This window comes from Paroedura picta, chromosome 6 (assembly GCF_049243985.1).
Source record: "Paroedura picta isolate Pp20150507F chromosome 6, Ppicta_v3.0, whole genome shotgun sequence".
Lineage (NCBI taxonomy): Eukaryota > Metazoa > Chordata > Lepidosauria > Squamata > Gekkonidae > Paroedura > Paroedura picta.
In genome coordinates this window covers 83,574,182-83,596,580 of record NC_135374.1, presented here as the reverse complement: position 1 = coordinate 83,596,580, position 22,399 = coordinate 83,574,182, and the positions used below count along the sequence as shown (strand labels likewise).

General features: G+C 42.3%; 1 protein-coding gene across 4 annotated transcripts in view; it reads right to left on the bottom strand.

Annotated features, from left to right (window-relative positions):
* P2RY8 (P2Y receptor family member 8) overlaps positions 1 to 22,399 on the bottom strand; it is a 38,293-nt gene that overhangs the window by 14,794 nt on the left and 1,100 nt on the right. The window contains exons 2-4 of one of the 4 annotated variants that reach the window (XM_077343347.1): positions 21,436 to 21,493; positions 9,844 to 11,947; positions 5,674 to 7,418 (exon numbers count right to left, since the gene is read on the bottom strand). The exons of 1 other annotated variant lie outside the window; for it this stretch is intronic. In XM_077343347.1, the coding sequence (XP_077199462.1) occupies positions 6,300 to 7,376 (1,077 nt within the window). In that variant the 5' untranslated portion in view covers positions 7,377 to 7,418; positions 9,844 to 11,947; positions 21,436 to 21,493 and the 3' untranslated portion in view covers positions 5,674 to 6,299. Of the gene's footprint in view, positions 1 to 5,673; positions 7,419 to 9,843; positions 11,948 to 21,435; positions 21,494 to 22,399 lie in introns of those variants that run through there. 2 more of the 4 variants (XM_077343348.1, XM_077343346.1) reach the window with 2 other exon arrangements.

Sequence of the window (22,399 nt, the reverse complement as noted above, 5' to 3'; positions counted from 1 at the left end):
CTCTCTCCATGGCAGCAGGAGCCATAGCACATAATTAGGGCCCCTTCTTAAGGGAAGCAGGGCTGGTCAGCAGCTTGGGGCAGCTCTCTCTGTGTCTCTTTCTGCCCCCCTCGCAGCAGGAGTGATAGGAGGGAATGAGGGCTCATGTTCATTCTGGCAGAGCTCTCTTTCTTTGTCTCTGGCGCATCTGAGAGGAACGTGGCTAGCATCCAGTGAGGGAGGGCGAGGGCTGTAGGGGCAGGGCCAATCATGATTGGCCCTATTCCAACTCAGACAGCCTGACACATTCTACCCCCCAGGCTGTTTCACAAATATATAGAGGAACCATGCAGGAACCATAAGCAATAGGGACTAGTACAAGTTAATCCCCAAAATTCTAAAAAGATGAGTTTAAGGAAAATCAAACCTCTTAGCATTTCTCAAGTATAATTAACTATATGAGCTTTAAAACAAGACAATTTCAAAGAACTGTCTCATAATGGTGCTTTAGAAATCTTTGGAAGCATCACACGCACGCTAATCTCACATACATCTATTTTCTGTGTGACCCTTTTTATAGATAAGATGGCAGCCATTCGTGTAGATATATTATTTTATCATGTGATGATTCTGTAGATAAGTGATTGGGTTTCAAAATTATTAGATAAGATCATGCACAGGTCTGCTGAGATATAATTGATAATGCTAATTAGCTGCTCAAGCAGGATTTAGAAGGCTATATTTAGTGCTTCACTAGTAATTAAAAGGTGATAGTTCAGCTTTTTTCTTCAGGTACAAATTTGCTGTCAAAGATAAAAATCATATACCATTCATGACCAGTTTCCGTGAACTTTCTGCAAAACCTATGAGACATGCGTAAGAGTGCACATATTTAGCATGCAAATCGTGACAGCTGCACCCCTCTTTTGGATCAGGCCTGAAGAGAAATGGGGTTGAACCCTCCTCCAGTGTAATTTCTTCTTTCTTGATATCTCTAGAACCAAATGATTACCCAATGAAACAAACAAGTACAAGACTAACTGAAGGAAGTTCTTCCAACAACACACAATTATTGCATAAGTTCAATGCCACAAGTCTGGTGAGAGCCCCTGGCCTAAATAACAATGTTAGAAAAACATTGGCCATTGTTGGAAACTGGGTGCCAATTTAGATGCAATTTTAATCTGAGCTAACAAGTTCTTCTCAAAAAAATCTAGTTCTCAACATGGGCAAATCTGTGGATGCTTAAATCTAGAAAGTGAAGCCATGAACAAATAAGCCAGAGCTTTTTACAAACCTCAAAATTTCCCCAGGTTTCCATAAAAATATTAAATCTTAAAAAAAAAATACACGGGGAGAATCAATGTGTAGTTTAAAGAAACACATGCCCTCCAGTGGCTATTGTGAGTTTCTAGGTGACCACAACAGTATCACCAGCCTTCAAGCCTTGATTTCTCTCAGTAAACGGCAGAGGAGAGGGCAGAGCCCTTTACAGGGTTTTCTTGTCCCCTGAGGGAGGACTTTTTGAGGCCAGCCTCAGAAGCAACCCATTGGGTGAACTGCTACCATATGACTTGCAGGGCTCACCCATTCCTGGCTGATTGCTACTATTTGATAGCAGCCACCATATGAAAGACAGTATTGGTTAATTGTTAGCGCTCCAGAATATGACCAGACTGTAGCCTTCTCCAACCACCTTCTTCTCAAGATGTAGCATTGTACTGGATTAAAGTTGTTCTTCCTGTTAGCCTTATTAGTTTCTGGCTTTGGAGTGGTTCACAGTCTAACATCCAAAATCTTCTCCATGTGCACCTAGATGGTCCATGACACTGCATGGAGAACATAATGAATGCCTCACCTAAAGACAGAGCTACTCTTTTTTGCCACAATTTCTATAATCACGGATCTGCTTTTTCAGCAATGTGTAGTTATAGAGATCAGTTCTGAGAAGCTGTGGCTACCTGCACCATACGGTATGTTCTCCTTACAGATGATTCTATGGACGCAAGTAGAGCTGCTGTAGATGAAGGGGAACTCTTGTCCCACTGCAGCCTGTTGTGACCTGAAAAATTGTGATCCTTGGGTCACTGGACCCCAGAATCAGTTTTTCAGACTCTAGTTTATTATATCTCACTTTTCACTACTTGGAGTCCTGAAGCAACTTACAAAACCATTTCATCTTTTCTCTACAACAGATACCTTGTTTTGGGGGGAGGGGGGTTGCGAGAGTTCTGACAGGACTACACTAAAAGAACTGTGATTAGCCCCAGGTCACCCAGCTGACTGCATGTGGAGGAGTAGGGGATCAAACACGGTTCTCCAGATTAGAGTCTGCCGCTCTTAACTACTACACCACACTGGCTCTCCATCTTCTACCTCTTCCAGAAGTAGAGCTGGCTTCTGCAAGGTGAAAAGGAGGGTGAGATACAAGCTTTTTAGTGTCTGAGGGGACCCATCAAAATCAACATTCTTGATTACAGTGTTCAGGGGCTGAAGTGATATAGACAATGATTTAGGACAGCCAAATCCAAAGGTGCCTATTTTTTGTACCCCCTCTTCCTTCTGAGGTCGGTAAAATGAGTACTCAGCCTGCTGTGGGGGGGGGGGGGTAAATGGTAATGACTGGAGAAGGCACTGGCAAACCACCCCATATTGAATCTGCTAAGAAAACGCTAGAGGGTGTCACCCCAAGGGTCAGACATGACCCGGTGCTTGCACAGGGGATACCTTTACCCCCTCTTCATCACCTGCATATGCCTACCTTCCCCAGGTAATAAATGTTTAACAGCATCAGTCAGTACAATAACCAAAGCACCATATCTATGACTGTGGCTATATAAGCTACAATTCAAAGAGAGTAAAAGTAGACTGGGATGTAGACTGGGTTGCTGGGTGTGGTACTTCCTTCCTCTTGACTGCTGTTTTGATACATGAGGTTGAGTAAGAAAAAACAAGTAGACAATGGGGGGGGGTGAGAGGATGTGCTCTCAAGTGTGCAGAGACAAAAATCTGATAGCAGGTTTTAACTTTTTGGCAAAAGATGCTCCTATGTCCTGCTGTTTCTCTTAGCCATCATGCTTAGGTGATAAGAACTGCTGGGGAGAAAGGAATAAACCAGAATTAAGTGTAATCATTGGTATATAGGTCAGTCCTGTAATTCACTTAAGATGGGTGCCAGAGGGTACACTGATGGAGCTAGTTCATGTACTTCTCCCTGAAGCAATGTCAAAAGTGTATTAGCAGTAAGAAAAATTGGACTATTGCGATCACTTCTAGTTGATCCCCCAAAACAATGATTATTTCTAGGCAGAGTATGCATATTGTACCCACTTTGCAGGCCCCCCATTACCAGGTGCAACTTCTTTCATGGCTTCATACCTTCATATTTGCAGGCCCACCTCTCCTGCTATGCTTTACGGTGACAACTTTACTCACCTGGAAAATGGGTAAAAGCAGCAACTGCCCACATACTAGAGTTGGCTGAGGATCTCCTGAGGTTACAATTGATCCCTAGGAGACAGAGATCAATTTCCCTGAAGAAAATGGCTTCTTTGGAAGGTGGATTGTGTGTCATTATACCATGCTGTCATCCCTCCCCTCCTCAAAGCTCACCCAATTCAGGATTCACCACCACCACCAATTCTCAAGGTATTTCCCAAGTCAAAGCTGGCAACTTTGCCATATATTGCTTTCTCTGTGATGGCAACAACCTTGTGGAAGGACCAGCCTGAGGAATGGGCACAAACTAGTTCACAAACCAAAATTCAGTCTGAACTTTGGCTGATTTGGAGGTTATGTACCATCTTGTAATTCTACTTTTGAAATATTTATGCAGTATCATACTACTCAGATACTTTTTTGCATTGTTTCTAAGTTTTGTGATCTTCATCCTGTTGTATTGTTTGTTGGATGTTATATAATAATTGATTTCATTCTCTTAACGCTGCACCTGTCTTTCCAAACTTACCTTAGCTCACCTTCATGCAAATACTAATATGTCTAGACCAGGGGTAGTCAACCTGTGTTCCTCCAGATGTTCATGGACTACAATTCCCATGAGCCCCTGCTAGCATTTGCTGGCAGGGGATCATGGGAACTGTAGTCCATGAACATCTGGAGGAACACAGGTTGACTACCCTTGGTCTAGACAATGGGATGGTCAAGCTTCCACTCCCCTCCAAGCAGAGAACAGTTTTGAAGGCTTCAGGGAGGAAATTTCTGAAGACTTCAAGATAAGCATCTCTGACTCAGCCTGACTCAACTGTGGGTGAGGAAGGTATCTTCATCATGAATTCCTCACCAGCACCACTCTAGCCATCTAAGCCCCCTTTTACCATCATTACCATCCCATAAACATGGGAGCCAAGGTAGTATGAGGGCAAAGAGGGCATCAGGTGGGGGAACCCAGTCAATGGCCTCCCGAAGGCCCTGATTCCAGGCGTCAGTGAGTTCATCAAGACAGCTGCTGGCATTCTGGATTTCAATTGGATTCATGAGTCTCCATGGACAAGCTTAAATAAGCTTAACATCCCTGTAGAGAGAGGCGGCAAGTCTCCAGCTAAGCTTCACAACGTAATGATCAGTCCATGGCACTGGTTCCCAAAGCACCACTTAATCCAGATCAATTCCTGCACAAAAATGGGTAGGATTTGGGACAGGCGAGGGACATCAATGGAGTATAATGCTATGGAGTCCACCCTCCAAAGCAGCCATTTTTTCCAGCTGAACTAATCTCTGTCACTTGGGGATGAGGTGTAATTCCGGGGGATCCCCAGGTCCCATCTGGGCACTAGCATCCCTACTCCCAACAAGTTCAAATCCTGGCACTGACAAAGGCCTTCATTACTCTCAGATTTTGATAGCTTATAAAGAGGACAAGACAACCTAAAAGAAGGATCTACGACATAGAAATAAGTTCCAAGAAATTATTTCCTATTGTAATGGATCACCATCTTGAATTGTAATTTATAGAAATATTTTCCCTCCATAATGGAGATCCAATTTCTACAATAAGCAGAATTGTGGTATGCTGTTCCCCATAGAGAGTGGATTGAAATGCCTGCAAATGCCTCTGAGGGAATGAACAAATTAATTTCTGCTGGTGTAATGTTGTCATAGCAGAGGTGGGAGCATCTGTGCAAAACAAGGAGCATCTCAAGCTCCCATTGGTGAATGAGGGATGAGGGGCTGTCCATTTCCCCCACTGGTGTAGTGGCTCAGGGGAGGATATCAAAAACATGCTAGTGTTTATGCACGCAAAAACAGGCACTTCCATGACTATTGTAAAATAAAAGTCATTTTAAAGCTAGTTTTAAATACTGCACTGAAAAGATGCAGTGGCTGCTATGAGGTGGGAATGCCGGGCAGAATAAAAAAATACAATGATGGCTTTTCTACTGCAAACCCAGCTCCACATGCAGAATTTTTTTTAGAAACTCTCTTTGGGCAGACTTTTTGCAATGTTTCTTGCTATGCGTAATATAACTAGCAGTAGATGGACAAAACAGATTTCTCTGGCCTTTTGGTGGGCAAGGAGGAAGGTTTAATATGTACAACACTGCCACCTTCTGCCTGAAATAATGCAATCCAGGAATAGTTTTGCCACTTCATCCCACTGATAGTTTAAATTGAGTTTGCATTGATATCCATAGAACATTTCTTAGGAAAAAAATGATTTCACTTGATGCAAGCATGTTAGCACAACATGAATGGTTTTATTATTGTTATAAATTGGGAGGGTCTCAGAATGACTTCTTCAGTGTCCTTATAAGAAATAGCACACTAAGTACTGAACATACTTCATACAGTCCAGAACAGCTTTTCTATACATAGCTTTGCAATACTGTTGTTAAAGAAGAACAGTATCACAGTGATTTAAGATCATCATTATAATAGTTCAGATCTTAGTTACCTCAAAGTGTTGATGGTTCAGTAGTTAGAGCAGTTAATGGCATTCTAGGTAGGCTGTCTCAAAAGCCTTCAGTCAAACAAACATTAGATCCACCAGGTCTAGACAAGTCAAAGGTGGTTGCATAAATATTGGTGTCATCATAACGGTTTGTCATGTACCACAAACTCCAGAAAGAGCTGCCTCCAAAAAAGTGCAACTTATCCATACCAGTCAGGCTGGTCTTTTTACCGTGCCTTTACCATATATTCTTGAGACTTTGACTGACTTTCATAGTTCACTCCTGGAAGCACTAAATGGGCAATGTCGTTTCATTGGGTTTTCAGAGCAGCGTGGGCTTGAGGTCCTGCTGTGGTTTTGAAACTTCACCAATGACACTTCAAGGCAGTGGCCAATTTATTATAATCCAGCACTACTTCTTTGGCTTATTGGCTATTGGTGTTATCTGCATTTCATGTTCTGAAAAAATAAAGGTATTTTCACTGAAACTATCAACCACACATCTGCAGAGCTTCTTTCGGATCTTTCGTCGAAATTCCTTAGAGCCAATGTAATAAACCAAGGGGTCGAAACAGCAGTTGAAGCTGTTTATTGCAAGTGAAAGTTTATATTCCACATAAAATGAGTCATTATGCAAAGCATAGGTATAATGGATCACCGCGATGACAATATGGGGCAGGTAACAAACAATGAGCACCAAGAGCAAGGCTAGTATCAAGTGGACAATATGCCTCTTGGTTTCTGTGAACTGTGAAGAAGAGGAATGAAGAAGAGTTAGGATGATTGAGATGTAGCAGAATACCATCACAATTAAAGGGAAGAAAAAGAAGAAGAACGTCATGCCGCCAAAATAAGCAATGAATTCCTCCTTTGAGTCAAACATTTCTTCGGGCAAAACATCGAAGCAAGTGATTATTGACAGCTGTTGAACATTAATGGTTAGGCCATGCTTCATGAAAGGGATAAGTGGCAATAAAACGAGCACCCAGATGACGATGCAGGTCAAGAGGGAAGTTCTGATTGGCCTCATGACTTTGTAATGCAGGGGGTGCACGATCCCCAGATAGCGTTCAATGCTGATGCTCATCATGGTTAACATGGAACAGTGCATGTTTCCATAGAAGAGAACAGTGATCACACGGCATAGAGCATCCCCAAACAGCCAACTGTTTTTCTTCAGGTGGTAGATTATTTGAAAGGGGAGGAGCATGCTGTAGAGTAAGTCCGCAATGGTCAAGTTAATGGAGAACACGATGATGGGAGTCCAAGGCCGTGAATATCGGCAAAGGAACCATAAGGAAGCACAGTTGAGAGGGATACTTATGCAGAAAATAATGGAGAAGAGAATGGGCAAAGTGATTTGAAGCATACTGCTCTGAAGCATCTCAATTGTGGTGTTGGACACATTTCCTTTAGGAGTTATGTCAGACAGCTCTGCATATCTTCTTAAAGACCAGCTGGAATTTATGAGGTCTTGAGAGTGAGACATCTTCTTTCAAGAAAGAATCTTGAAACTAGGATAACTTCAGTTCTAAATATAAAAATGAGACATAATGGTAAAATCCGCCGTCCTGGAAAACTGTACAATAATCACACATGTTCTATTACTGTTACATATGTATTTACTATAAATTACACCTATGTAAAGTGTAACTACATAAAAGTGAATAAGCATTCATAATAATTTCTTAGCGATGATGGACCATGTTGTTAGTAAAAGGGGTTATTTGATGCCATGACATTGGCTTGGAGTTGTCCTAACTTGGAGACTTTTGAGTGCTGTTTTCTGACATATGAATAAACCTCAGAGGAAAGTAATTCTGGGCTAATTTACAAGTAAGACATTTATTCCTAATGGGTTTTTATTAGAGTAAGCAATAGCCAATATTTTATGCCATGTTAAGGATTTATTCATTTCTTTCTTGTTCTTACCAGTGGATCAGCTTATAATAGAGAAGATGAACATGAGGTGGCATCTCATTATTATTATTATGTGTGTTATTTATGGTCTGCCTTTCTCACATTATTATTATTATTATTATTATTATTATTATTATTATTATTATTATTATTATTAGACTTATGGAGGATGACATAGAATGAGCTAATACAATCAACAAGATGGGAAATTCAGTAAATAATTAATAGGATTTGGGTTGTAGAACCAATCAGAAGTCTCAAAACAGAACTGAAGCAAAGCATAAGGGTTAATATGGCATATTAAATTAAGCAAAATTACACAATGGGAACCCATTTCACAAAAACTCTACACAGCAGCACTGTCCTCAATAATTTATCCAAGAAACTTCATGATAGATCTTGTGCCCTACTGCCTATGAAGAAAAGCCCTCTTGAATAATGTAGTCTTGCCATTTGCAAAAAGCCAGGAGGGTGGGAACCTCCCTTACCCCCCCCCCCCAGGCTCACTATTTCACAAGGGAGGGGCCATAACAGAGAAAGCATGTGGATGGGCTATTGTTGATTTTGCCCATTTGCAGATCGGCAAGCACCTGCAGAAACCCCTGCTCAGATGAGTGATGTTGTCATAGTGGAGCATGGGGGAGACATGGTCTTGCAGATATGAGGGTTCAAAGGCCAAATGTGTATGTGTTTACTCATGTTGGGCTATGGATCATCACTCCATAGTCAAACCAGGGAGATCCTCTCCTGTCCTAGCCCTGCTCCTCTCCCTCTTACCATTACCAAGTCTGAAGACCCTCAAAGGAAAACCATCTACTGTGGGCCTCACTTGCACTCACAAGTATGCATGCCAATATGTGCATGGACACACACATATTCCCAATCTCAGTACTTGAGGAATGAATGTAGTGTGACTGGTGATTCCTTCATGTCCTGCTAGGGACAATAACTGGACATTGTGCCCCCCCTTCCATCCCTTTGTTGTTGTCAGGGCATCTGATGCAATCTCCTGTTTCCATCAGGGTCAAGGGTCTAAGGAAGCTTCTTTCCAACATACCAAAAGAGGGTAAGAGCATGTTTTCTTGCTGAGAAGGGCTCCCTGAGAAGAATGTGTCCTTCAGAGGCCTCAGCAGCTGCCCAGTTATGCCTACCCCGGACTTTCACATACTTACATCCCCCCCTCTATATTTATATATCTTCTTTCCTTTAAACAACTGATACCAAGAATCTTGACACTGGCTTATTTTATGGCCTTCACCCATGAGAATGAATGGATCCATTTACTAATTTTAGCAATGGTTATTATTTGTTTGCTAGCAGGAGTAGCATTATTCCTACTAAACAGGACATAATGTAGATTAAATTTCTTTAGATATATGTATATGAAAAATGCTTAAGATATATCAAACCTTTACCTGGAGAAATCTTTAAATTTGTAGAATTCATATGAGAATTTAACTGCTGCATTTCCTGCTTTTCCTGTGGTCCATTGGTCAAGTTTCTTCAACTTTATTACCTTACCCTGTTTTACCAATCTTTCCTCAATTACCTGAACTTGGTTTTCTAAATTAACCTTGCTACCATCAGTGAGTACATAGATACAATCTGATATTGCTTCGCAATAGAGGCAGTATAGTTAAACAAGTTCTATTGTTTTTTGTCATATTTATTTGAAAACCAAGGAACATTAATGTCATTATTGCAAACCAAGAAGAATTTATTCTAGCACAGTACCACCACGTATACAGGAAATGTTCACTAATGTTCACATAACTACATAATCACAATGATCACTGTTATTTCTATAAATTCTCTCAATTTGAGCAGGTGAAAGAAGCTTGGGATGCAACATCTTACAAATGCTCTCTTTAAATATAGCTAAAATTGAAAAAAGGAGACATGAGAGAAAAAAACTCCAAACCCTTGAGTCAATGACCTTGTTCCACTTTTGAATTTAACTTGGAATAAAACCTTTTCAAGCATAAAAGTGTCAAAAACTAACATTTGACTTTATAATAAAGTAGATTTGAACTTACTTGCCTCATCCCTCATATTTCAACTATGTCATTTTTGCTTTACAAAACTGCAGACTTGTAAATATTGAAATAGTAGAATGGTCAGACTACTACACTGTATAATTTACAAAACCAAAAAAGGAAACCAAAACCCAAACTGAACAGAAAGTCAGGAACCCAAAGGTTGAGCTGAAACTACAATATTAAGATTTTTTTACAAATATTTATTAAAGTGTACTGATTCAATGTATTAAAAATATATTAACAACAACACATATCTAACTGCACATGACAAAATGGGCCAAACGTGTATCAACCCCGGGAGGTCTCCCTCAGTGGTCAAATTATTGTGTGGAATGCTCATTTGTACAAGATCACAATCCAAAGGCTTGCTGGGTGGCAAAGAAAAATCTATTAGGTGTTGCTCCAACTAGTCCTTCTAAAGTATCTGATTTGGAGCCCACCTTCTAAAATATGTATTATCTGAGGCCACCACTCTCAGCTTTTGCCTAGCTCTACATCAAGAGTACATTCCCATGTATGCCAGGTAAAGTTATGTCATGGGAAGACAGAAGAGAGGAAGAGAGAAAGCTGGTCAAGTTGTTGACAGAGCCTGACTTTCAGTCATAAAGTGATGAAAGCAATGAGGATCAGTTTAGAAAGTGCAGGTTTGTGTTCCTTTTTTGTGTTGCTTGCTAAAACAAAGAAAATGGGAACTAGCTAGTTATGATAGAACCTTCATTGCGAGATCATCATCCTTCTGCACAGCTGTTTTGTAATAAGGAAAAGAATGTGTTCTCAGAAACCTGTTCTTGCTGGTTCTCTAAGAGGGCTCAGAGATTCTCAGTGGTGGCTGATGAAACTTTTGGCACACTTACGCATGTCCTGTGATTAAATATTTCCTTTCACACATTGTGCTGAGAACTGCTTACTTATAAAAAGGAAGATCCATTTTTTTATTTCTCTTTTGCAAAGTAGGCTTTGTGGAAGTACTCAGACAGACAGCAATTGCATACAACACAGGGAGAACAGCTATCCTCATGGTAGTAGTAAGAATCACCAGTTGAGGTAGGAAGGTTCAGTTTGGCAGGAAGATCACCTAACTGTTTGGGTTGGACAATATCCTTCTTATGCACAAATCGGCAGAGTCACTCTCTTGTGTTATTGCTTTCCTGCCTCCGGCTGCTCAGGGAAATCAAAATCACAGCCAGATAATAAGGCACCACAAATAAGAGTCAGATCTGGGCCACCATATAAGATGGTTCTGTTTAGAAGATCTTTTAGTTTAATTTTCTGTTGTTGGGTTGAGGATCACTTAATAAATGAATTAATGAATAAAATAGCTGTATTCCTACTGATTATCAGATACCTCAGGTGGATTATTTTTTATTCCAGTATTATCTAGTGGGATGTGGCTATGTTGGATTATAATGAATTAATACAAGCACTCCTCTCTAATATAATTAATACATAAATATTAAGAATTCTCACTGAGCATATAACTATGTCCAATCCTATATACTGTGACATCCATATATTTTACCATGGGTCATTTCTTTCCCATAATTATCCATATATGAATATCTGATCTTTTAAAATCAACATTTCATACTTTTTAGTCAGCAAGTAAGAGAGCACATTTACTGCATACTGTGAACTTTCAGTTAATGGATTAGAGCAAAATCAAGTGATTTTTAGTACTTGAATTTCCATTTTACAAACACTGGAAAATAAGATCACCAAACTGTGTCACAACATCCAAATACAACCATTTGGATGTTGTGACACAGTTTACTAATTTAACAGAATTAACTTTTGCTTTATATTCCCACTGTCATTATGGGAATTCTTAGTCTGAGGAAGAGTGCTTGCACTTGAAAGCTAACGCCTTGAATAAATCTTTTTTGGTCTTAAAAGTGCCACTGGTCTCAGAAGTCTGGTCATCAAATCTCCATAGCAAAATTATACACCAGAAGCAAGGGGGCACCTTAGCTCTCTAAGCTACTTCACCTATCCTTTTATGTTATAAGAGACTTATGTTATAAGAGGCAATTTAAAACAAAACACATTACCAGGCTGACCGGCAAGAAGAGAAAGCAGGAGATTTGGGAACTCCCAAAATATTCTGGTAAAAAACAAAAAGACATTTTCTTATCCATTATCACAAGTAGGCATCATAAGAAGCCAAACTGAAACAAAAAGTCCATGTGGAAATGACAGACGCCTTGATCTTAAATGAAAGTTGCAACAGAGACAATACTAGTGTTAGAGGTTCCCTGGATGTAGTTCAGGCAGATACCACAGTCATGGCCAAGGGCACCAAGATAGAGGGACTGGGTGTGTTTGTGGGTGTCAAAAGTCAGCTGGAGAGTCCCTGAATCCAGCATCATACTGGCAATTTCTGCACATCAGTAAAAATAGTGTTATGCCAGTTGAATGGCGTAGTGCTAAATCACATTGCGGCTCCTGGCCCGTCCTCCACATCAGCTGCTGAAAATGGCAGAAGACAGCAACACACCTTATACGTGACTCCCTTATGCCTGTCAATCAATCCAGGCAACCAATCCCTTTTCTCCATGTTTTAAAGATCCTGAGATGCCTGCTTATTTTCTTTTTAATTCATACTTCTCTGTTGAAACATCCATGCATAGAATAATATACACATAGTTCTTTTGGAATGCCACCCCTTATGGGATCATGAGTCCTTTGATACTTTAAAAAACTAATCTTATTCCTGATTTCTTTTTGTGGGGGGGGGGGAGAAAACTTTAGAGGCATGCTTTGTGTTACAACTTTGAAATATTTTCCCACAGTCTATCAAAGTAGCAAAAGGATGCTTTCCCCCCTTTACATGCATGACAATAAATGTTAATCTGCCCCATCAGTAACAAATGAGGAACAGAAGATAGATTTTATTCATTTAAATATTTACTTTATTTATATCCTGCATTTCTCCCCAATGGAGAACTCAGACAGCTTACACAGTTCTCCTCTCCTCCATTTTATCCTCACAACAACCCTGTGAGGTAAGTTAGGCATGTCACTCTCTGTGCTGGGCAGGCAAACCCAGGTAGAGTACATCCCCACTGCACCAGATGAGCAAACCCAGGCAGGGCACTTTCTTGTCAACTTTGGGTGAGGAAATTCCTGGGGATTTTGGAGGTGGTGCCCTTGGGAAGGCAGGGATTTGGGAGAGAAAAGGAGTTGCCACACAGGGTATGAAGCCCTCCAAAGCAGCCATTTCTCCAGGAGAACTGATGCCTGTCACTTGGAGATGAGTTGTCATTCCAGGAGAAATCCAGGCCCCACCTGTAGGTTGACTACCCAAGCCAAGCAGCTTGTCTTATAGAGGAGGTAATGTCAGCTTGTGGAAGAGACAGAGTGCATTCATCCCTTGCTTGGAATGGGATAGTCTCATCAGGGAAGGGGAGATGTCATCAGTCCACTGGTAGTCTTAATCGCCAATAGGTCCCTGAACTTTAATGTTCTTATTAAATTTCTTCGTAATATTCTTATTCTTTTACAGAGTTATATCTGTTTTGATATCCCTGTGAGGGAGGTGAGGCTGAGAGAGCCCTGATATTACTGAAGAAGAAAAAGAAGAGTTGGTTCTTATATACTACTTTTCTCTACTAGAAATCTCAAAGTGGCTTACAATCGCCTTCCCTTTCCTTTCTCCACAACACCCTGGCCTATTCTGCATTGAATGATTTTTCCCGCATTCATTCTTACTGATCTCTGTTTGATTTGGGCCCAGACATAGTAAGTGATCTGAATCAAACAGCTTCCCCAAACTGAAACAGCCTTCAGTCGCTTTTGCCATCTGCATCTGGGTGGGCTTCCCCACCCGACTGTACCCCTCCTTAGTGGTTCTCGATCACACCACCCCTGGCGGGCGCGCCAGAAAACCAAACACCCACCGCACCACTTTAAAGCAACCTTGTGCTTATCGGCCCCCTCACCCCTCCCTCCTTGCCCCCCCCCCCCGTGCATAGCAAGATGTAAGGGCCCCAGGGCAGAGTGAGCCTTTGAAATGCATGGCTGAGGCCAAGGGGGGGGGGTTGCAAGTGCCCCTGATCTGGAGCTTGGAGGAGAGGTCACCAGAGGTTTCCATTTAGACAAACAATATATTATGCCTCAAGCCCCTTAAATAATTTTTAAAAAGAAAGAAAGAAAAGGCTCCATAAAATGTATGTTTAGGTTAGTGAACAGAGAGCAGAGAGTAGCGTAAAACGGCGAATAATGGAATGATATCAGTCTCTCAATAATCCCAAGCAAAGGATCCAAAGGATAGCCCTTTGTTTTGAGTGCATGACTCGACCAATCAGCAAGAGACAACCATGCTACGTCAGCAATGTAAACACGTTTACAGAATTGTAAAAAATGAGTGCTGGTTAATCTGAAGCCACGGACATCTACACTTTCATCTATTGGGCTTCCAGAGCGGTTTAGTCGGATATCCCGGAAAATAAGTGCTCCCTGATATTCCAGTGAAAAGGTAGGGTCAATGCGGGTTGAGGCATGGAGGTTGCAGATGGAAAATTTCCATCAACCAAAATCAAAATGGAAATCGATTTCAGTGCAGACGGGAGAGATTTATTCAATCTGGAATTGCAATAAAAGCTTTGTACAGATTCAGCCCCTGTGAGGTAGGCGAGACTGAGAGAGCCCTGATATCAGAACAGCTTTATCAGTGCTGTGGCAAGCCCAAGGTCACCCAGCTGGCTGCATGTGGAGGAGTGTGGAATCAAACCTGGCTTGCCAGATCTGGCTCTCTTGTATGCACACTAGCTATTATTCTCCTTTTAAAGCAACCTGATTGGATAAAGAAACTGACTGTTTTCTGTCTTCACCGCAGTCCTGCTCCATGTGACGTTTTTAAAAAATGGAACAATGTGTCTTTATGAGCTCCACCATCTCTTTTTGTGTTATCTTGCACATGTGAAAAGCCAGGAGGATCCAATCCAGCTGGCCCAGTTAATATGATGGAAGAAAGGAATTCTGTTGCAGAAAATAATCCTACACATCAGGGGTAGTCAACCTGTGGTCCTCCAGATGTTCATGTACTACAATTCCCATGAGCCCCTGCCAGCAAATGCTGGCAGGGGCTCATGGGAATTGTAGTACATGAACATCTGGAGGACCACAGGTTGACTACCCCTGCTCACATAAACTCAAATTAAAACCAATGTTGGTTGTGCAGCGTTACCATAAGCATTGTCTACTATGTGAAATCTACAATAAAACTATAAGGAAAAAAATAATTACTGCTGAGGAAGGCTGCTCCAATTTGTGCAAATGCTATAGCCTGTTTTGAGGTTGCCAGGCTACAGCCAAGAACTGGCCTGCTTTGTAGTGTCCTGAATTTGCTTGTCAGAGAAAAAAACAGGATGTGCTTCTCTGCCTGGATATGAAACTTTTGACAAAAATTATGCAACCCACACTTAGTTCTGAACAACGGTCAGCTCTGCCTTAGGAGGAAGGTTGTTTTCACACATTCATTCTGAAGGTGTAAAACGGTCCTCTTGAGCCCTGAGATCTTTAAAATCAAAATCAATCTGGTGAAAGCAGCAGCAGATAACAGTAGAAGAAGCTGTGCCCCCACCTCTGTGGGATCACCTGAAGTGGATTTGAGAGCCTTCCCCATCCAGGAAGCATTAGAGAGAGAAAATGAGATTGGTGGGGAAATCCTTCTGGACTGGGAAAGCATCAGCTGAGCAGTCTCTCCTTTCCCTTTCTGCAGTCGCTGTTCTATAGCAGGAGCAAATAAAGTGTCATTGAAAGAGTTTGTAGCTGAAGTTTGGAATGGCTGTTAAGAACGGACGTATAGTAGCTAATGAAGATATATATTCTTCAGTATCAATCAATATACTTAAATATATTCTGATAGCACCCTCTTCCAACATTCAAGAGTGATTGAAAATGCTCAGGTTTTTATTAGAGTGACTCATTCTATGGCTGGAGACCCAGTTTGGTGTAGTGGTTAGGAGTGTGGCCTTCTAGTCTAGTGAGCCGGGTTCGATTCTGCACTCCCTCACAGCCAGCTGGGTGACCTTGGGCTTGCCACAGCACTGATAAATCTGTTCTGACCGAACAGTAATATCAGGGCTCTCTCAGCCTCACCCACCTCACAGGGTGTCTGTTGTGGAGAGAGGAAAGGGAAGGCAACCGTAAGCTGCTTTGAGACTCCTTTGGGTAGAGAAAAAAGGCATATAAGAACCAACTCTTCTTCTTCTTTCGAGCATTGTTAACTATTACTGTTTATTGTACCCGTCAGAATCATCCAGATGGGCATGTGCCATTTTCTGTCAAGCATGGCACTACCTGAGCGACCCCCTGCTTCTCCAGTTTATCCTCACCAAATTCTGTAGTGTAAAGTGATAAAGAGAGTGTTTGAATATTCCAAGGTCACCAAGGGAGATTCTGGATAGAAGGGGAATTTGAGCCCAGCTGTAATCCAACATTCTGCATTAGCCCCCACATGGGGAAAGGGAGCACATCATGTAATTCAGTACTGTTATGTATCATGAGCCCAAACTTATTGTGTGACACTTGCACCTGGCAACATCATTAGCTATGAGCACCACTTGTTACTTTATAAAGAACAAATTGGTAAACTAGGAGAACTGGGAAAGGGGATGAGAGATATTGCAACAGCAGGTAAACTATCAGAGGTGCAGTGGTTAAGACCAGGCTTTGCAACTGGTTAGCTGGGTTTGATTCCCTGCTCCTCCATATGCAGCCAGCTGGGTGACCTTGGGCTCGTCACAGCCCTGATTGCTTGCGCTGTTCTGACTGAGCAGTCCAGTTGGAGCTCTCTCAGCCTTGCTTACCTCACAGGGTGTCTATTGTGGGGAGAGGAAAGGGAAGGCAATTGTAAGCCACTTGGAGACCCCTTCAAGACGTAAGAAGTGGGATATAAAAACCAATTATTTTTCTTCAAAGAATGTGATGGAAAGGAAGCCGACTTTCAGCAGCACTAATTTTAGAATGTAGAGCAATAATGGACTCAAATATAAAACAAACTCAGCTTGTACACTGTACCAGTTCTTAAATTATATGTACACAGTGTTAGTCTCCAGTCTAAAACATGGCCCTTGTTTTTTTAAAAAAAAAACTAGGTATCTTTTTGATTTCTCTCAATGAAAGAACAAACCCTTGTGCCCTAAAGAATTGCACAAAGATGAAATGTTGGTAGATGCAGTTTGTCATATATGAACTGGAGAATCAGGAAAAGAAAAATGCTGGAATTCCTTCTTGTCTAAAGGCATAATAGGCCTGTTCTCCTTTGCGTCCTCCATTTCTGTTTCATGTTTCAAAAATAGCGTTCTGAATACAAAGAAAATAGAGCTGATGCCACTGCTGGACCCGATTTCTGCTGTGAGCCATTTGTTAATGCTGACATATCAGGTGGTCTAAGGCCTGAATGGTACTATCACCTTGCTTGAAATGAATCATAGAATCATAGAAGCATAGAGTTGGAAGGGACCATTCAAGCCATCTAGTCCAACCCCCTGCTAAACGCAGGATTAGCCCAAAGCATCCTAAAGCATCCAAGAAAAGTGTGTATCCAACCTTTGCTTGAAGACTTCCAGTGAGGGGGCGCTCACCACCTCCTTAGGCAGCCTATTCCACTGCTGAACGACTCTGACTGAGAAAAACTTTTTCCTGATATCTAGCCTATATCGTTGTACTTGAAGTTTAAACCCATTACTGCGTGTCCATTCCTCTGCAGCCAGCAGAAACAGCATCCTGCCCTCCGCCAAGTGACAACCTTTCAAATACTTAAAGAGGGCTATCATGTCCCCTCTCAACCTCCTTTTCTCCAGGCTGAACATTCCCAAGTCCCTCAACCTATCTTCATAGGGCTTGGTCCCTTGGCCCCAGATCATCTTCGTCGCTCTCCTTGGTACCCTTTCAATTTTATCGATGTCCTTCTTGAAGTGAGGCCTCCAGAACTGCACACAGTACTCCAGGTGTGGTCTGACCAGTGCCGTATACAATGGGACTATGACATCTTGTGATTTTGATGTGATGCCTCTGTTGATACAGCCCAAAATGGCATTTGCCTTTTTTACCGCTGCATCACACTGCCTGCTCATGTTTAGTTTACAATCCACAAGTACCCCAAGGTCTCGTTCACACACAGTGCTACCTAGAAGCGTATCCCCCATCCAGTAGGCATGCTTTTCATTTTTCTGACCCAGATGCAGAACTTTACACTTATCTTTATTAAATTGCATCTTGTTATCATTTGCCCATTTTTCCATTGTGTTCAGATCTCGTTGAACTCTGTCTCTATCTTCCGGAGTATTTGCCAGTCCTCCCAATTTGGTGTCATCTGCAAACTTGATGAGTAGTCCCTCCACCCCCTCATCTAGATCATTAATAAATATGTTAAAAAGTACCGGGCCAAGCACCGAACCCTGAGGTACCCCGCTACTCACCTCTCTCCAGTCTGATGAAACACCATTGACAACAACTCTTTGAGTGCGGTTCTCTAACCAATTCCCTATCCACCTAACGATCTGAAAATCCAGATTGCAGTCCTTCAACTTATCCATCAGAACAACATGGGGAACCTTGTCAAAAGCTTTACTAAAATCCAAGTAAATGACATCAACCAAATTTCCCCGATCCAGCAAACCTGTTATTTGGTCAAAAAAGGAAACTAGGTTAGTCTGGCAGGACCTGTTGGAGACAAATCCATGCTGACTTCCTTGGATCACCAAATTGTCCTCCAGATGTTTGCAGATCGCTCCCTTTAATATCTGCTCCATTATCTTCCCCACAACAGAGGTCAGACTCACTGGTCTGTAGTTTCCCGGGTCATCCTTCCTCCCTTTTTTGAAGATCGGAATAACGTTTGCTCTTTTCCAGTCCTCCGGGACATCTCCAGTCCTTAAAGAGGTTCCGAAGATGATGGACAAGGGCTGTGCAAGTTCTCTGGAAAGTTTTTTGAGTACTCTCGGGTGCATTTCATCTGGACCAGGGGATTTGAACTCATCCAGTGCAGCTAAATGCCTCTCGACCACCTCTCTATCCATGTTAACCTGCCACCCAGACACTATCCTTTGGCTACAGCCATCTCTAGATGTGCCTAAACACTTTGACCTATGGGAAAAAACAGATGTAAAATAGGCACTAAGCCTTTCTGCTTTCTCTGCATCTTTCGTTAGAGTTTGTCCATCCGCACCCAACAGCGGGCCTATTGCCTCCTTTACTTTACGTTTGCTCCTCACGTAACTGAAAAATCTTTTCTTGTTACAATGGGCTTCCCTGGCCAATCTTAGCTCACTCTCAGCTTTGGCCTTTCTGATGATTGATCTACAGTGCCCAGTAACCTGTAGGTACTCTTCTTTAGAGCTCTGTCCTTCCCTCCATTTCCTGAACATTTTCCTTTTCTTTCTTAGTTCCTCTTGAAGTTCTCTGTTCATCCAAATAGGCTTCTTAGAGCTCCTGCAGTGTTTTCGTATTTCTGGAATAGTCATTGATTGAGCATGCAATAGCTCTTGTTTGAGTAGCGCCCACCCTTCACATGCTCCCTTCCCTTCCAGCATTCTCATCCATGGTATGACACTCATCATGTCTCTGAGTTTATTAAAGTTTGCCCTACGAAAATCCAACATCCGCGTCTGGCTACAAGCTTCCTTGGCTCCCCATCTCAAAAGGAATTCTATGAGGACATGGTCACTTCCCCCTAGGGTCCCCACCTCCTTCACCTCATCCACCAACTCTTGCCTGTTGGTCAGTATTAAGTCCAGTATGGCTGAACCTCTTGTGGGTTCATCTACCATTTGATAAATGAAATTGTCAGCCAGGCAGGTCAGAAACTTGCATGACTGAGGATGCTTCGCAGAGTTTGTTTCCCAGCACACATCTGGGAAATTGAAGTCACCCATTATGACAAGGTCCTGCCATTTGGATATTTTCTCAAGCTGCTCACAAACTGCAGCATCCACATCCTCTCGTTGGTCAGGCGGTCGGTAGCAGACACCAACCACCACACTGTTTGTTTTTCCCTCGCTTATTTTCACCCAGATGCTTTCCACTGTAGATATGCTCTCCTCCACTAGAATTTCCTGACAGGTAAGCCCTTTCCTCACATACAGTGCCACTCCTCCACCTCTTCGATCTATTCTGTTTTTTCTGAACAGTTCATATCCATCCACCATTACATTCCAGTCATGAGAATCATTCCACCAAGTTTCTGTGATGCCTATTAGATCATACCTTTCCATCAGCATGAGAAGTTCCAGCTCTTCCTTTTTATTGCCCATGCTTCGGGCGTTAGTATAAAGACATCTGAATCCTTTTACTTTTGGTTCCCTATGAGCTGGCCTTGCCGGTTGGGCTGCCTCCGATCGTTTTCCTTCCATACACTCCCTATGTTGATCGTCTCCTTCCCCTAGTGGCTTTAGTTTAAAGCTCTCCTGATGAATCTCCCCAGGTTCCTGCCAAACACATTCTTCCCCAGTTTCGATAAATGCAGTCCATCAGGTGCTAGTAGGCCTTCCTCAAGAAAGCCTATCCCATGTTCCCAGAAACCAAATCTCTCCTGCCGGCACCAACTACGCAGCCAGTGATTCACCTCCATTATCTTCCTCTCCCGACGCATTCCTCTTCCCTTGACAGGCAAGATTGAAGAGAATACCACTTGTGCCCCCATTTGCTTGAGCTTCCTCCCCAGATCTTGATAGTCTTTTTTAATAGGAGCGATGGTATTCAGGGACATGTCATTCGTTCCCACATGGACCATCACAAATGGGTAGCGATCCGTAGATTTGAGGAGTTTGGGCAGCCTTTCTGAAACATCTTTAATTTTCGCCCCTGGCAAGCAACACACCTCTCGGGTTAGGGGGTCGGGCCCAGCCACATGGCGATCCATTCCTCTTAGCAGGGAGTCTCCAGTTACCAGTACTCTCCTTTTTTTTTCTTCTCAACTCCATTTCCTTCTGTCCCCGTGGCCTCTTCCCTTTGTCTTAGAGTTTGTTTTGGGACCTCTTCCCTTGTTGACCATTGCACCTCCTCTGCAAGGGCCTGAAATCTATTCTGGAGCTCCAAAGGCCCCGAGAACTGTCTCGCCCTTCGCCATTCAGTCTTTTTCCAAACTGCCTGCAGAGGCTCCCTATTGTGGTCAATCTCCTTGTCCTCTTCAGGACTGGTTGTATTCTCTTTATTCTCTTTATTCCATGTTGCAGAGCTCTGGACTACGAACTCCTCGCCTTTCTTACTTTGGGTCAGAGTAATAATTCTGTTTTCTAGTGCCCTAATCTTTTCCTCCAAAAGTCTTACCAGCTTACACTTGGGGCAGCTGTAGTCCATCTTGTCTTCTGGGAGGAAGGCAATCATGTCACACTCACTGCAGATGATGGGATGAGTGTCCTGGAGGTCCATTGTAATGTCTAGGCAGTGGAAGTACTAGGGAAATATAATCTACTGATATAATCTACTGATTCTAATTGCTCGGCCAAGAACCCCAGGCCAAGAGCCCTTTGTCTCTCACCCTTCGGCTCGCTCCAAAGGCTCGCGCCTCTGGTGAGGAGTAGCCCTTTTTAATCCTCCCAACAATTACCCAGCAATCACCTCACCCAGGCAGAACAATAGCCTCACCTGGTCAGCAGCAACTCTCCCCAGTAGCTCTCTCCACGTGTTCTCAGTTGTCTGAGCTCTGCAGAGACAAGGTAGGAGGAGCTTATGATCTGGTTACTCCCCACAACAATGCCACTTCTTGTTTGGAGCTGATGCTTCCCCAGTGGAAGTAGCCATGTTTTACACTTCTCTTACATGGTTTCCGCATTTCAAGCATATTATAGTAAGTAGCATTGAGACACAACCACACAGAAGGAACTGAAAGCAGCATCTTCCATATATTAAACCATAATCATGTTTTAATTTTTAAAAACCCTCCAATTCCCCTCTCTGTAAAACAGACTATATTCCTATATCATCTATCATACTGAACCATCATCCCAATTCTAATGCGTCACAGAAAGAGATAGATTTGGTACCCTGTTATATATAGACGTGAAACTAAGATGGACCGGCAAAAATACCACTTTTCCCCATTCCATGGGTGCTAGCAAATATGAGAGGGATTCCTAATATGTATCAGATGCTATGAACAAAAATCTATACACTGAGCTTCCACAATAGACGACATCAGGCAAAGCAAATCTGTATCATTTCATCCTAAATGTCATCTGAAGGGAATGGATAGCTTCTGCCCTATTCAGGAATACTTAGGGGCTGCATTTGGAACCCAACTAGTCAACTCTAGGAGAACGTAAAAGTAGTGAGCTTCTGGATGGCAATGTTATAGTCAAAGTTTATGGGAGCCTCCTTATTACCAAAAAGAAAATGTTCCTCTGGGGTATGTAAACCTCATCTGCATAATTGTTTGCTGTTGCTAACAATGTTTTGAACTGAGTTTTCAATCCACTATCCACAAGTTCAGTTGGAATCCTGTCCAGCATCTTCACTGTCTTCAGGCACATGTCTGAGGGTATACCCCTACAGTGATTGACTGACTGATTGATTGATTGATCACCCCTATTGGACCTGCCGTCTCAGGGTG